Source organism: Apteryx rowi, unplaced genomic scaffold, assembly GCF_003343035.1.
Source record: "Apteryx rowi isolate R43461 unplaced genomic scaffold, aptRow1 scaffold_20, whole genome shotgun sequence".
In the NCBI taxonomy this organism is placed as follows: domain Eukaryota; kingdom Metazoa; phylum Chordata; class Aves; order Apterygiformes; family Apterygidae; genus Apteryx; species Apteryx rowi.
In genome coordinates, this window is record NW_020448308.1 from 4,493,528 (window position 1) to 4,509,538 (window position 16,011).

Here is a 16,011-nt window from a genome sequence, read left to right on the forward strand (position 1 = left end):
TATGGCCCTTTCTTGCCAACCTTTTATATACTCTTATTGGAGCTTAAATCTTGGGCAGCATGGGAATATTTATTATTTTTTTGTGGGTTTTTTTTTTGTGTTTTTTTTTCCTGTTTTTTCTCCCCAATACACATCATTAAGCATCTACATACAGATAGAAGATGCTGCTTCCAACTGCTGTTTACCTGCCTGGAGCTGAAGTTAGGTTTGTACCTTCAAGAAGCTAGGGCAGGTACAAATAGGTAATGGGGGTGATGTGTTGCAGAGAAAACATTTCCTATACGTTAACTCACTTAAATATTTGGCCTGAAATGACAGCCATCCTCAGCAAATCGATTACTGTTTTAGGTAAAGGCTTGCTGAAATCAGGTGAAGGATTCCTGTTCAGTCAGACTAGTGTGGAGCCATTAGCAACCTGGGTTCAGTAGTTCAAAAACTTGTTTTAATTTGTAGAAGGAGGCATGGAAAGCAGTTGCAAATATCGAAGTTTCTTCCCGGTGCTGTCGTGCAGGCTGCAAGCTGGTGCCCCTCCGCGCAGGGATCGTGCCGCTGTTTTGTGAGGCGTATAACCTACTTCTACGCACGCAAATTAACGTTACGGTTTGCTTTTACGTCCGTGCGAAGTGTAGAAAGGCGTCAGCAGCACATCGTGCTCACAGATTCCATCTGTGTTTCCTCCAGGGAAGGCTTTCGCAGGTCGTGAAGCTCAGCTCCAAATTTCAGACTTGAAAAATCCTGCAGTCTTCCTTTCAAGCCCCAATCCGTACCTAAATTGCATAGTGATGGAGACCAAACCAGCACCAGCCTCCAACTTGGTATCTTTGGTGTCTGGATTCCTGATGTTAATATGTTGCTGTCAGTGGTTTGAAAAATAGGGAAGAGCATATCAGGAGGAAAAAATGCATAGCAGCCTGAAATTGCACCGGACACAAACGCGGTAGGAGAAAAGGTCTTGGTATCTAGGGGTATCTGCCAGTAAGTCACGTGCAGATCCAAGTGGAAACGGAGGCAGCAACTTCTGTCACGGTGAAAAACTGTACCGGCGACTCCCTACTCTTGACGTTGCAAAAACGGCACTGAAGAACAAATACTTCCAATAAACCATCAGCTAAAAAACTACAATAAACTAAAAATGCAATTCCAACAGATGAGTCAGGAGAGCTGCTCACAGCTCTTGCCTCCTTTCCTCACCTCCTGCTCAACATTTCGTATTCTCTTTGAGTTGTAGATCCAAGTTGCTCTTGGGTGTTGTCAAGAGGTGGCCTGTCCTTAATAAGCAAACACAGAGAAACGAGTGTAACACTTTTGTTTTCTCTCCACCCGCACCTGAAGCAGGAGCTATGCTTTGCTGAGAAAAAAATAATTTCCCCAAGGAGAAGGCAGTCTCTGCAAATGCGGGGTGCGCGGGAGGCTTTGTCATGGTAAGTGGGAAGCAGAAGGTTGCAGCTCCTGCAAAGATCCCTTTGAAAGAGGTTGGGGGAGGGACATGGTCCCCTCTCGCCTTCCTGTGAATCGGGAGAGTGTGCGGAGCCCGTCCTGGTAGAGCAATCGTGTCCCCCGCTCAGGTGAGCAGCTCCCTTTCTCTGCCCAGAGCTCCCAAGAAGATCTGGTTCGACATCTTTTCCATGGCACCTCCGGGACCTGCTTGAGCACTGAAGGGATGAGGCTCAGGAATCTGCAGCTCAGGGTAGCAGTGTTGACTGCAGCAATATTTCACCCTGGGATTTGGGTTTCCTGGTAAACCTGTCCTGGAAAATTAAGGAGCCAATAAATGAGGTTGGCGACCTTCGGTATAGTACAACCACCTTTTCTTTTTCTCAAGCCCTTAATCTGCTTAAGGGTGAAAAGGCCAGGCTTTGAGAGCTGAGAGTTGATTGCGTTTCCTCCCTAGATAGGTGGAAGGGAGTGGGGAAGATTTAACCCGCGGTCTGAGCCGTTGCACAATACTTCCCAAATCGTTTAAGATGATAAAGTTGAGTGTTAATTAAAATATAGTGTTAATATCTTGTCTTTTTCCTTGCCTGTCTAGAACAAGCAGTGGCAAGACATATATTTTTTAACTGTAAATATTGGTACAGAAATAACAGTTAGTTCCTATGTGCCGGGCAGTGATAGGGTAACTCATTAGCATGGTTGTGAGGAGCACATTCATTTAGCTTCATAGATCTGCGTGCAGGACGCTCTACCATGGGCAGGAGGCTTATGGTGGCTGGCCAAAGGACATTGAATGCGTTGCTCTCAAAGAAGACTACAAGCAGCGTGCTTTTGCAAAAATACTCTCAAATGCTATAATGCTTGGGTGATGATGACCCCGTGGATCTAGCTGACCCTTCAAAATGAGCCATGCAACGCCGGCAACAGCTCTTGGAGGGAGACGCTCAGAGTCCAGCCATGGTGTGATCGGTGCTCAGGTATGGCCCCGCATTGATTTTTGGTCACTCGAGACAGAGGGCCTCTGGAGGAAGCTCCCCTTTCACGCTTCTGTAAAAGATGGTGTGACCTGTCCTAAGAAAAGTTGGCTGTCCTCTGCAGGATCTGCTGCGTTTACTGCTGTAAAATAGCCCGGATTTTTGTTCTTGGCTTTTTGATTTCATAAGGACTCTAAACACTGGTATTTTCTGGCTAAGTCACCTTGGACAGATTGTCTGTGTTTGACCATGTGAAAAAATGAATGATATATTTTCACTTGTGTTGTCTTGGAATACCAGACACAGTGGGACCGAGACCCTGTTGTACTGTGTGTTTTAGGAAAAGAGCAAGGACAGCCCTACTCCAGGTAGCTTAAAATCCGAGTAACGTATTTAGCTCCCTCTCAGGAGTGCTTCGAGCATTAATTATGTTTTTAAAGCACTTAGTGCCTATCATCAGATGCTTTCTATAGAAACACAAAGTTAAATTGTCACAGATCTGTGGCCTCTTAGGAATTGTTCGCTATGCCGTGCAGCATAACCATTCATAAATTTGCATCCGCAGTAGAGAGTAAGCTCCAGTTCTCCTTCTTGAGATCCCTGTCTGGCAAAGCATTTAAGCATAAGCTTCACCTAAACACTTGAGAAGTTTCACTGACTTCAGTAATTTGTGTTTGGGTTTGATAGTGGAAGTATTTGAGCTAAACAAGGTCTGCCTTCACCATTAGCAATCCAGAGATTAAGAAATAATAGTGCAATTGCAGTTCTGTATCTAAGAGGTATCTATTGTTACGCTTATATTCCTGTTCAATAATACATAAAACACCTTGGATCCGTTAATGATGGGTATTTTGGACGGCGTGGATGTGTACAAGAGCAGAGGCATCACAGTGTGGAATATTCCTCTCCGACGACCAAATTAGCACCTCTATTTCTGTCTTTAGATGTTGCAAGTCAAAGCATGTCACCCCTCTGACCTATTTGCAAAGCACAAACAGATGGGAAGAAATTTGAAGAGCAAAAACACTCTCTGGGGTGTCCTGTATGTCTGAGAGCGCTGAATGCACACCAGTAAACCAACGATAAATTGTTTCAGTCGCCGAGTGAAAATAGCATCTGAGCACAGCCAGAGCAGGTACTGTAAAAGAAATTAAATGCACTAAGCAAAACCCTGTAAAATAGACTTTTTTGACCTTAAAAAGTAGGTAGTAAGTTCACAGCTCAGTAAAAGGTAATTAGGAGGAAGAAGCATGTATGCAGTTGCTGAAGATACATATATTAACCTAGAGTTTCTCTTTCTACAAGGACATTTGCATAGTAATTATACATTGGCTTCAAGATGTTCTTATTTCTTCTGGAAGAGCCCACTGTGGGCAATATCACGTCTTCGGTAATACCTTGGTCTTTAGAGAATAATTTAACGAGCAGGTTTAAGGTAGCCCTGAGAGGGGTGATATGGACCCCAGGGCCCTCGTAGAGAAACTTGGACGGGTTTGCAGCAGGCTCCTGAAAAACAGTACTGCTCCAGGTATGGTCCCATATACTTTTTTCTCCCTAGTTCCCACGGCTTAGGTGTGCCGTGGTGGGTGGTATGGGTCTTCTGTTTGGTTGAACATTGGTGAGCGTCGCCAGTTTTCTGCATTTTCCCTTTCTCCGGCATCCAGGGCTCCGTGACCGAGGTGCCGGTCTGGGTTTGCTGCGCGTTGGGCTCGCACAGTTTGCAACGGTGAGCGTGCAATCTGTTGTATAACAAAAGAAACCGGAGGAGCCAGCCTGATGTTAATAACATCCACCCAAAAATGTGGCGTTTCCTCGTTTTCTTTCTTACCAAATGCCAACTTTTTTCCCCTTTCCTAATCTAATTAGAGAAATCTATAGGCTAATTTATAGAGGAAGGAAATGTTTTACAAGAAGGAAAGCAGGAATGTGCGTTAAAAGAAACACCAAATGCTAACAGTTTCTTATGGAAATATGTGACGTGGAAATAATAGATTCCTTGTGGAAATACATATACAGAATATAATTGTTAACCATTGGATGGGACTTATAAAAATGTTGACTTGTGTTTTTGTGGGTCCTGTTCTCTTCCTGTTTCTGTGCTGTGCTTGGTGTTGCAGTGCTGCTCCAGGTCCCCTTGGGTAGTCCCGCTGCGGATATAACTCAGGTCCCAGTTTCTCTGGGGGCAAGATGGGTTGAAGAAACTCGTGTTTCCCCCATCTCTGGCTGCATGGTCCTGTCCTTGCCTTGCAACTTGCCACGCTTTGGTGGTGTGCCCAAGCAGCAGCTCTTCTTGGTTGTGAAAAGATGGTGATGGGGAGAGGATGGACTGCATTGCCCCCCAAAACCAGTCTGGGAACCTCTTAACCTGCCTTTGCCAAAAAAGGCATTTTAATGTGCAATGCACCCTGGTTTTTTCCTTCAAGCTTTCTGATACTTGGAATGGGTTTCAAGAAGAGCTCAATGCGTTGCTGCAGCCGTCTTTTGTGCGTAGGGCTTACATCAGCCAGCATGTGTGCGCGCAGCCAGGCTGATTTCCAGGCAGCTCAAACGGGAAAGCAAGGTGGTTTGTGCGCGCTTGAGTTGCAGTCTAGTTTGTTAGAATAAAGTTGCGGAGAATTGCTTAATTTGTCACCCAGATGGGCGCAGGGCCAACCGGTGGCCCCAGCTACCCATTAGGCACTGATTCAGCCGGCACGTATGCGACTCGCTCGGGTGCTTCAGCAAACTCCATCAAGTGCCGAACTAGTACTTAGGGGGCTGCTAAATCAATAGACCATTAGGTGTCCGGGCCAGGGACCTGGATTTTCTTTGAATGGTAACACACCCTAAATCGATCTTTGAAGTTGCCGGCGCGGTATCAGGCTTCTAATGTAAAGTCCAATCATGGTGTATGTTATATTACATCGGTAGGCCACTAATATACAATCCTCTTATGCTAGTCCATCATGTTTTGGAGAGTGGTATGTTAACTCATTGCAGATGTTTTGCTGGACCAAGCTTTCTCGCTCCCTGCATGGAGCACTCACCTTTTGTAGAGCATTTGTAGTAGCGGTCGCGTGCCTCGAGTCCCCCGTCCGTCCTGGAGCCTCCGCAGGGAGCTATTAGTTACGTGGTTAACCATGGAACCGCCAGCCCTGCTCACACGCTGTTACTGGTCTGGCCTGAAGTGGGGAAAAAAGGCAAAAATGGCCTGTGGGTATTTCTTGCAGGCTTTTGTGCAGAAATAAATGACAGCACTTTTGAAATCAGGCAGATCAAGCTGCAGGATAAAAGGAGGAAGAAACCTGTGGAGCATTGTGTGTGCAGCCGCAGAAGTGACGGAAAATGCATGGAATTCACCCACAGTGGAGAAAGCGTCCTCGGAATAAATTAAACCCCGACCGCTGACTTTCTTAATGTCATCCCCGTCCTCGTTCTTCCTTCCACCAGCTCTTTCTCCTGCCATTATCCTTCTGTGCGTGCCGCCAAAGAGGCTTCTCCGTTGCTCTTCCATTTATAGGAATTGCATCCTGCCCTCTGATATTGCAGGTTTCCATCCGTGAAAACTCACGGCAACAACTGCCTTCTGCTTTCCTTTTATTCTCTGTATTTTACCGTGGCTGCTTTGGACTGTTAGCTTTGGGTCTAGTCTGTCGGGTCCAAGAGTTGCAGACCTCCGTGCTGCCCCAATGCGCTTAGGGGTAGCGTGCGCTGGCAGTGCTGGCGGTGCCGATTTGCTACTTTTTGGGAAAAGGAGAAAGAGGGTCTGCGTGCAAGGGGAAGGCGAATAATGCACCTTTCAACAGCCCTGGTGCTAAAAGCAATTATTTCCTTCATTGTGTTATAGCGCTTTGGGAATGCTGCCCTAGGTCTCAGCTCCCTGTGTTAACTTCCGTCTGAAAATTAAATGTTAGGCTGCAAATTGCAAAAGTTTGGATATGGAAAGAAAAAAAAAAGATTCAAATAAGCCACAAAACGGAAACTTTCCATACTGATCTGATCGAAGCAAATAGGTGGAAACCTGCAGCCTAATCCAAATACTTCATTCCTTTAAAAAAAAATAATGTCATGAAGATCAACATATTTCTTTGAAAGGTTGTGACAAGTTGGTATTTTCCAATGCAAAAAATACGCAAGGTGGGAGTGGTCGGTGCTCCCTAGACAGAGTCCCTGCCCTGAACAGGCAGCGTTCAGGAATGCAACCAGGGGACAAACGCTAAAGAAAGCAAGTTAATATGATGGGTCAGGAGTCGTGACTTTGTTTTCCAGCACTTGGGTACAAATAGCCTAAGAATTCATGACTAAACCTTCAGGCCTTTTCCAGACAGTTGATGTGGGAGGTATATTTGGTTGTCCGTCACCATCTTTTTGGTACCGGAGCTAGAATGTCTCCCCGTGAAGGTGTTTTTGAGCTGTACAAATGCATGGATTCTGTAGCACCTACTCTCTTTAATTTGCTCTCACTGCTCGCGTCTGGCTACGCTGGGTGCCTCTCCTAGAGATTTTCCCCTCGTCCGTCTAACCGTATCCTTTGATTTCTTCGTGCTGTCTGGGCATGACGCTTCTTTGCTTCATAATGCTTTCTGCCGACTTAAAATAACCATGAAAGGATTGCCTTAGACTGTTTTAAACGGCGGATGGAAATTCGCTGCTGAGCGGTGGGGAAATGGTTGCGCCTGCGTCCCACTAAGATTGAATCCTTGAAAGCCAGCCTTAGGCAGGGTTTAATAAAGCGAGCTCTCCAGAGCGCTCGAACATCTCGAACGTGGATGCCTGGAGTCAGCTGTCTCTCTGAATGGTCTCAGAGATGCTGCTGACCCTGATTTTCCCTTTTGTTCTACATTGCGAGCTACTACTTTTTGCTCCCTCCCCACCAAAGTAAATAACACGGATATTTCCGTGATATGACGGCGCCGTGTCTTGGCCGGTGTTACAAATTTGTATTATTTGTGCCGTAACGCGCGAGTGAGGTTGCCACAATAAACTCTTTTCTTTGCCTTTCTGCAAATGCGCTTCATCCGTCCCCTTTAGCAGATCCCAGTGCGTTAGCCAGCCTTGACAGTCATCCGATAGCACCGCGCGGGTCGCTCCATTACTTGGCAACTGCCTCAAATATATCAATACGTTGGCTGCAAAAATGCGTATCCTTCCAGGCAAAATGTATGTCTTGCACCTTCTGGGGTACCCATGTGCCTTATTACAGCATATTTCGTGGCCAAGAGCACGACGAAGCGTGCACCGGTCACAGGGGCCCCTTTTCCTGCAGCGGGTACGGAGGCACTTTGGGGTGCAAGGACCCGGCTGCTTAGCAGGGCGCGGGATCTTCCAACCCTGAACTGAATCCGTTGCTAAATCCTGCCTTTTTTCAGCAAGTAACTTAAAAAGCGTGAAGCAGAATCCTAGCCGCTAACATCTTCAGACTTTGAGGAGGCGCAGGTCTGTGTCCAGACTCCTCTGCTAGTCCCCAGTTTCCGAGTCGCCTCAATCGCTGCTCTGCGCTAAACTGCCTCAGCCGTTTGAAGGATTTCTGTCCTTTTGTGCCTGAGGCGAATCTGCGTCGGGAAATTATCATTTGCAACCAGAACGTTGCAGTGTGATGGCGTAAACAGGGAGAGACCGGCTTTGAAATTCTCCCGATTGCAACATGTGCTGATTCTCCCTCTGGTTGTGAAAGACCAGGAAACATTGTGATTGCGCCATATTTCTGTTTCCGTACAGCTAAGAAAACCTCAATTTTGAGTGTGTGTATGTATGTACAGGTAAACATATACATACATATATGTGTAAAAATGCAGATTTACATAAAATTTTTCAAAACAGACTTCAAACACTACTCAGTTCAACTCTACTCCCTTCCTTTTTGTAGACCACAAGGTGGGAAGAAACCTTGAGAACTTGTCTCACCACTTCCCTCCTGATGTAGGCTCAGCTCTTCTTAAAGCTTTCTTGATAGGTGTCCATCCAGCCTGTTCCTAAAAACCTTTAATAATGACAAGTCTGTGCCCATCCTGGGCAGTTTGTGCTGGTGCTTACTTGCCCATGTTGCTGGAAAGTTTGCAAGATTCTTGCACATCTACCTGTTAACGATTATCTAAGTGAACTCTTAAGGGTCTGTTGGACGAGCTAATTTTCCAAGAATTATCCAATTAATTTTGCATATGCACGACTTTTCTTAGAGATGGAATATGCTGGGTTACAGGTAAAGCATGATATGTTTTCAGCTTGCGTCTGGCTAAAATCCCTGCTTGCCAAGCATGCATCCAGCAGAATTTTTCTGCTCCTTTTTGGCGTTTGCATTTGTCATTCAGCGTGAAGCCAGGGCTTGGAAACTTTCTTGAAACCACCTTTTGCCACTCATCATGTTATGCTTATCTCTGCAATAAATGAACAAACGATTTGCTTGGCAAAGGACACCAAGCAGCTCTGTCAGATCCTTGCAGCTGCTCTGGAGGAAACGTTCGGATGTGCTAAAAGACAGCTGACTGGAAAAGTACTGCCTAAAATGAAGCTGATAGCATTGATCCTTTAGCAAGGGGGATTTGTCAGAAGCCTGCCGCAGCATCTGATTTTGGGATATGCTGGCTTTTGGTGAGTGGTCAGCCCTGGGAGACAGGTGTCTACCTGGATACTGCATGAAGTTGTGTAGGGTTCAGGTGAACACTGATTTTTTTCCACTAGACTCTAGTAAATGCTATTTTTAGCTCTTTTTTTTTTTCTCATTTCAGTTTGTATTGTTACATTTTTGCCCTGGAAGGTGAGCTCTTATCGTCTAATGCCTTTGCTGCTGCTTTTGGTTTCCCCTGCGAGACGGTACTGAGGCTACGGGGAGGCAGCGAGAGCAGAGAGAAGCTGGTGGAAGCGGTTTTATTTTGTACTGCCTGGACATCTGCCGTAACCTTTGAGCAACGCTCGGGCAGACGCTGCGCAGACGGGACCCACAAGCAGGGGAACGAGCGTTATTTAGGCTAACGAAGGAAAAGGCTGAGGGGAGACGGGGGTACCCCAGGTGTAGGGAAAGATTGTCGAGGGAGATGGATTTTTGCAGGGGGGATTTTAAGAAACATCCATTGGGGCTGGTCTAGGTATCATTGAACCAGACTTTGGGTAGGGGTAGGGCTGAGATAACACCCCAAGGTTTCCATCAGACGTGGTTTTGGGGATCTAACTCCCCTTACGTTGACCTTACGCCAGTCTGCAGTGTCGGAAGCAGCTGATGCAGTCTCGCCTGTACTGCTAATGCAAGCTGCCGTTTGCTTTCCCTGAGATTTCTTTCTGAAATCCAGGTCTAAGCAAAGCTGCAAAGGAAAATTGGTGCCTGTTAGTCTCGCAATTACCCTATCGTTGATGAGCCCTGCTTTTAATAGGCTGTTTGCCGTGTTCAGCAGGACGACACTAAGAACTTGAGCAGTTCTCCATAATTTCTAGCATGACCTATTACATTTGGCCCTTCTAGTGTCTCATAAAATACTCCGGAAAGTCTATCTGCTGTTTCCTTTCTGCACTGAGAGAGAGGCAATATCAGCAGTGCAACAAACGGCAGATACTAAGCTATTTCTGTAATTATTATTATTTTTTGCTTTTTTCTCTTCAATCAGGAGTTACTTGGTAGCCTTCAAATCTCTGGCTGAAGTAAGGCCTGACCCACGCTGTCCTGGGAGAGCCATTGGGGCTGTACGATTTGTGGTGCTTAGTAGGAGCCGTACTTTTTCGTAGACATCTCTCTTGATTTTCTCCTTATGCTTCCCTCGTTCTCGGTTTCACGGGCTTGCCTCTTTTCTCATTATTTATTTTTGTCCTTCTCTTTCCTTCACGAGGGTGCGGGAACGGGCCTTTAAAACAGCTTTGCGTGCTCTTGATAAATCACGTAGCAAAAGGACATAACCAACGGTTAAGGCTGCAACTGTAAAATCAGCCTTTCCAGAAATCTTTCCGCGTACTATCGCCTCCCTTTCTTTCCCCCCTCCACCTCCGTCATGAAGGCTCAGGACCCGCGTTTCTCAGAAATGCCTCGTTTTTGCAGATACGCCGCCCTATTCCCTGTCCTTCCTAACGAAAGACATTTCCTCCGTTAAAGTTTATAAAGGTAGGGTTAACATTTTCTCTCATCTAGGCTGACATGCGGCAAAATGCTTTTCCAACATGCCAGCTGCCTGGGGAGTCTGTTTGGCTGGGTGGTTTATAAATGAAGGCTGCGTGTCACGTTATATTGTGTTTTAGCAAAGGTTTTCTCTGTCCCAGAAAGCTCCTGTCTCCTTATGAAATATGCTGCCAGTTTAAGGGGAGAATAATGTATTTACTATAACCGCACGCAGCGCAGGAATAATTTTGCTGTAGAGATTAAATTTTTATATCGTCTTGAAGAAAACCAACTCTTTGGCAGTCCCCCGAGAGTACGGTGTCTGGCTTTTTCGGCAGGAGCAGTTCAGATATTAGCAGCTCTAAGTGGTGTCTTTTTTCTTTTTGTTCCTGTGATATGAGAGCAGTATGCTCCTTTTGTCCCAAAGTTCAGATTTTTGAGGAGATTTTGAGAAAAATCTTGTTTTCGTTCCTAAGGTGCTTGTCGGGTGAATGTGAGTTTTTGAAGAGGAGTGAAGCTCAAACCTTTTCAGAGCTCTGATCAGTGCTGGGCATCTAATCTTGACGCAGTTCATTACCATCTCCTGAGTTTGCAAAATTCCCTAGGGAGTCTCCAAAGATCAGGCTTTTTTTAATGTGGGATTAGTGCTGTTTATCACTATAGATAGGCTGGAAGCAGCATAAGGAGAGACTTTTTGGCAGCGGTTCAGTACTTCTGCTTTGGTGCCTGTCCAGAATGATAACAGATTTGGTCTGTAACTTGGGAATGGCTCGGGCTGGTTTTGCTTTCTCTCCCGGTTCTTTAAGGAAACAAGCAGATGCAAATGCAATCTTGCTCATTGCGTGTGTAATTTTTGGCCCTCCAGGCCTATTTCCAGCAGGTATGACAAAGGGCTGGAGGTTTTAAAAGTGTGAGGATCCTACAAGCGTGTGCTAATAAGGCACTGGGTAGAGAAGTGGGTTCACAGCAGCAAGGCAATGCAAGAAAAGCTCATCCTTAATGACAGGCTGGAGAATCCACACTGAAAAGTTGTGCTGGAAACCAGCCCTCAATGATTGCACCCGGGGAGTGACTTGCATCAGAAGCGATTTTTCCTTCCAGCTTCTGCGTCACCAGAGGTGCTTACTCCTTCGTTTGCGGTGTTAGTCAGTGTGAATGCCATGCGAGAGATTGCTCAGCCTTTGAGACCCACCTGGAGTTTCCATGTAGGCTGTGAAGGGCAAGCAGAAAAGGAGAAAAGATGAGGGTACTACCTATGGAAACCTTAAGTGTGTAGCTTTAAACGTCCAAACAGTTTGTTTGGTCCTACTTGCCTGTGTCCTTAAAGTCATCAGTGTGGTGGCCTGTGCCGTTGCCGCTGGGACCAGCGTAGCTGTAGCAGCTGTGCTGGTGTTGAGCGAGGGAATAGAGTGATGACCCTGCAAGTGGTAGCAGTTCGTATCCATTTCACTGGATCGCTCCATCCCAAATTATCATCCAGCCTTGCTCTTCATAGGCTTCTGAAATTGTGTGTGCGCTCCCGTGCACGCGGATGTGGGTTAATGCAAAGTGTGGGGAGCCACGCGAGGAGAAAGAGCCCGCCCTGGGCTGCCTCTGCTGCCAGGCGCCAAGTAACCACATGAGCTGGGCCGAGGCTCATTTTGGAAGTTATGCCAAAGGCATTTCTAGCCTACCAAAAGGTGTCCTCCTTTGTGTAGCCGTAAAACTGAACAGCAAAGCCCAACGAATTAATAGATTGGCTGGATGAGGGTCTGCATGGAACTGTTTCTTTTCAATCCTCTGTCCCCTGAGGCTTCTTTTCAGCCGGTTGGAAGCAAACCTTCTCCTCCTCTGTTTGGACATGAATTATCTTTCTTGCCAAACATTACTTGAATCTTGCTTCCAAGTGCTGTAAACCAAAGTGGCACTCCAGCTGCACTGATGAACCTTTCTGACAGCCTAAACTGGAGGATGAAATGTTTAACCAGCATGGAGATAACTGCAGAGATCCTCCTTGTCACATCCCACCTGGGAATTTTCACCCCTGTGCCCTGTTTTTGCCTTCGTGAGTAGGGTGGCATTGAAAGAGATGGTGGTGACGCTGTAAGTACCTTGCCCAACGTGTATGAATCTATCACCTTTCTTTATTGATTCCTTTGGTTAAATGAGTCGACATGGATTTATTTGTACTTATTGAGACAGGGTTTATAGTAGTAGGAGGACTAACACAGGAGAATGTAACAGTGAGAAGTTCATATGCAAGAGACAAACTTCAGCAAATGTATTTAGTGAGTAGATATAAATGTATGTTGGTGTGTGTGTGTTGTCATGACTATGGTCTTGGAATAAAGAAGTTTATGGCATTATAAGCTTGTCAAAGCTGCTGAATATAAAATGATGTCTTAGCATTTCACTGGTGCCTCTGCAATCAGCAGTGAGGCTTCATTTTGCGAGGACCTAGAAGTTACAGTGGAGCCTTCTCCACAGGGATAGCAGGGGCATTTCCCCCAAGGTGGGTCTGTGCGTTTGCTCTGGTGGTGTCTCAGCAGCATGGGGAGAGAGACTGAGCATGCACCATTCCCCGTGTACCCTGTTTCTTCTGGAAGAAAGCCCAGATGGGCAAAGAGGGAGGGTGGTGTTGCACTCCGCGGTGGAGACCTCCCCCGTCTGGCTCAGTGCTGGAGGAGGACTGAAGATTTCACTGTAGAGCACACCTGCCCTGCGACTCGTGCACAGCCAGCTGAATTCCTTAGCAAGGATGTCCCTGCTCTGGGCATCCTACCCTGGTGCTAACACCAGTTCAGTGCTGGTATAGCTTGTTCCTGTGCTTGCGCTCGTATTTTGGACGCTGTGTGCCAGATTCATCCCATCTAATTTCAGATACTTGCTGAAATACTGTAGGTGGGAGCCTAGTTACCTTAGTCAAGACAGAGATAAGCACCTCTGAAGATTGAATCAGATCTTGTAGTGGATGAATTAGCCTTGGAGGGATGAGTCTTTCCCTATTGGCTTCAAGTGAGGAGCTCTAGGAGAAGTGCTAACTTGGTTGACTCAGTTAAATGCTTAGAATCAGTTGATAATAACCTGACTCTGTGTTTTGTAGACCCATTTTAATCAGAGTGAGAGAGACTGTGGTGTTAACAGTTTGGACATCCCACTGGTAGGTACTTGAGCACCAAGAGCCTGGGAGCTCTAAGATCATCCACGGAGCCTCTGCCAGTGTTAACCCAGCTTTGGAAGTTCCCACTTCTGTTCAGGCCTTCTTACAGCTGCATAGCTTCACAGCACCAATAGCAAAAGTTTTTGGGGAGTGAAAAATTTATAACAGAAATGAATGAAAACTAGCAAAATCAAACTTTAAAAGCTAGTGGTAGATTCTGAAGACACCTGTAATAGAAGTACTGGCATGCAAGATGTCCTGGGAGTATTTCATAACTCCATGTTACAGTCTTTCTGGCCAAGAAATAGCACTGGTAGGTAGCAAGACAATTTCACTGCCATTACAGATAGTTTTTGGTAGAAACTTTTCATGGGGAGGGGGAAGAAGAATGAATTAAAAGCATAAACTGAGTTTCTCTTGCAACTTATTCATTATAATGGTAAAAAACACAGCAGATCAACTGAGGAAGAGGTTTTGCCTTCTTGGTGTACCAAGAACCAGGACATGATCTAGGGGTACCCTGAGGAATTTTGTGCATCTTGTAGGTGCACTGTTCCTGAACAGAAAAGATATGGTTTTAATCCAGAAATAGCTGTTTCTGAACAGTTGTCTTTTTGCAAGTATTTTTTAAAAAATATAGCTTTAGTTCTGTTGGAAGCTGTATCTGAAACCCTGGAAGCTGCCACAAAATGAAATTGGTATCTCTTCCCTTCATAAGCAAGTTGACCTTGTCCTCTGAGTCATTTGGGATTAGGAAGCTAGCAGAGCCATCCACTGGCCCTTTCCAGGTCAGGAAATTTCACCTTTCACACCTTTCTTGATGTCTTTCTCTAGCCGTTGCTGAGCCTGGAGATGCAAAAAGGCAGCCTGGATATCCTATCCATCCCCTTGTCACCGTACGGTCTATTTGTTATTACTGTCCTCAGATTAAATCTAATCAATCCCCATGCAGTCTGAGGGACTCCATCAACTCTCGGCAGTTCTCTAACAGTTTAGAGATTCCATGTCAGAGGAATGATAATAGTAATTTCTATTCAAGTGCTTCAAACTGATTTACTTTCATCGATGATTTTCTTACTACCTCACACTACTTTTTAAGAAAAAAAGTATTAAAACCTAAGTCTTGGAGGTAGGCAGACTGAGTGTTTTGTCCAGGGCAACAGAAATCCAAGGCAAATTTGGGAGTAGGCCTGAGCTCTTGGATCATTAAGCCATGTGCCTGACCTCAAGGTTGTTGTCCCTTCATAAACACTAGTGCTGGCGAGAGTCAGTTCTGCGCTCAGAATGCCATAAAACAAAGAGGAATATATCCTGGTGTCTTGATTAAAAAAATCACCAAAATCATCACATTTCTCGTTTTCTGACAGAAAGAAGGGTATTAATCTCTACCAATGAAAAATATTAAAATTCCAGGTATTCTGTGTAATAAATAATAACATGAGCGTGAACTTGGTTTCCCCCAGTCACCACCAAATCATCGACGTAGCTCCCTTTGTGCAGCTCATTTTGAACTTTGCTTATTTCCTTTCGCTATGCAGATATAAATAAATAATTGCATTTGATAAAAGTCTAGGAATGCTATACTTTAAAAGATAAGAAAGCTTTGAGGGGAAATTGTTTTTAAATCCGTAATATTTGTATGCTGTTCACTGTTTATACTGAGCAAAAATTCATTCACTTGGCAGTTAAGCAACCCTATTTTATTCTTATTCTGTGTTCAGCCTATCCTTCTCCTGGGGACATCTAACCTTATATGTAATTACCTCTCTGAGAATGGGAAGGAGGCCTAAATAACCTTCCTAACAACTAAATAAATGCCCAGATCCCAGCGACAGGTTAGCAGTTGGATGCTGGTGGCAGAGCTCATTGGGGATGTATTGCCTGAGCCACGAAGAATTTCAGAATTTGAAATGTTTTCCTTCCTGCATTGGGCCAAAGAGCTAGAAGTTGAAACATTTTCAGAAAACCGGAATAAAACATACTGGCTTGTGAGATGGGTTTTGTTTCTTTGATAGCTTTGAAATAAAAGTGGTGAACTTAACAGTGATGGTGGCTTTCTTTCTCTCGAGGTTTGTCTAAGTCACTTGGTCTCATTGAAGGCTACGGTGGACGTGGCAAAGGTGGGCTTCCAGCCACCCTGTCCCCTGAGGAGGAAGAAAAAGCTAAGGGACCACATGAGAAATACGGCTACAACTCCTACCTCAGTGAGAAAATTTCACTGGATCGTTCCATCCCAGATTATCGTCCAACCAAGTAAGTACCACTTGCTCGGTGAAGAAGTGCACACGTTCTAGTGCCCTGGCTATCATCCGAGAGCCAGAAGTGATGATTGCTTTTGTATTCTTGTTTGATACTGTTTGCTCTTCCCTGTTTGTCATCCGCAGGGCAGTGTTCAGTAATGAGCAACC

General features: G+C 45.4%; 1 protein-coding gene across 1 annotated transcript in view; it reads left to right on the plus strand.

Moving 5' to 3' along the window:
* GALNT17 (polypeptide N-acetylgalactosaminyltransferase 17) overlaps positions 1-16,011 on the plus strand; it is a 210,379-nt gene that overhangs the window by 41,434 nt on the left and 152,934 nt on the right. The window contains exon 2 of the mRNA XM_026063703.1: positions 15,673-15,856. Coding sequence (XP_025919488.1) covers positions 15,673-15,856 — 184 coding nt within the window. The remainder of the gene's footprint in view (positions 1-15,672; positions 15,857-16,011) is intronic.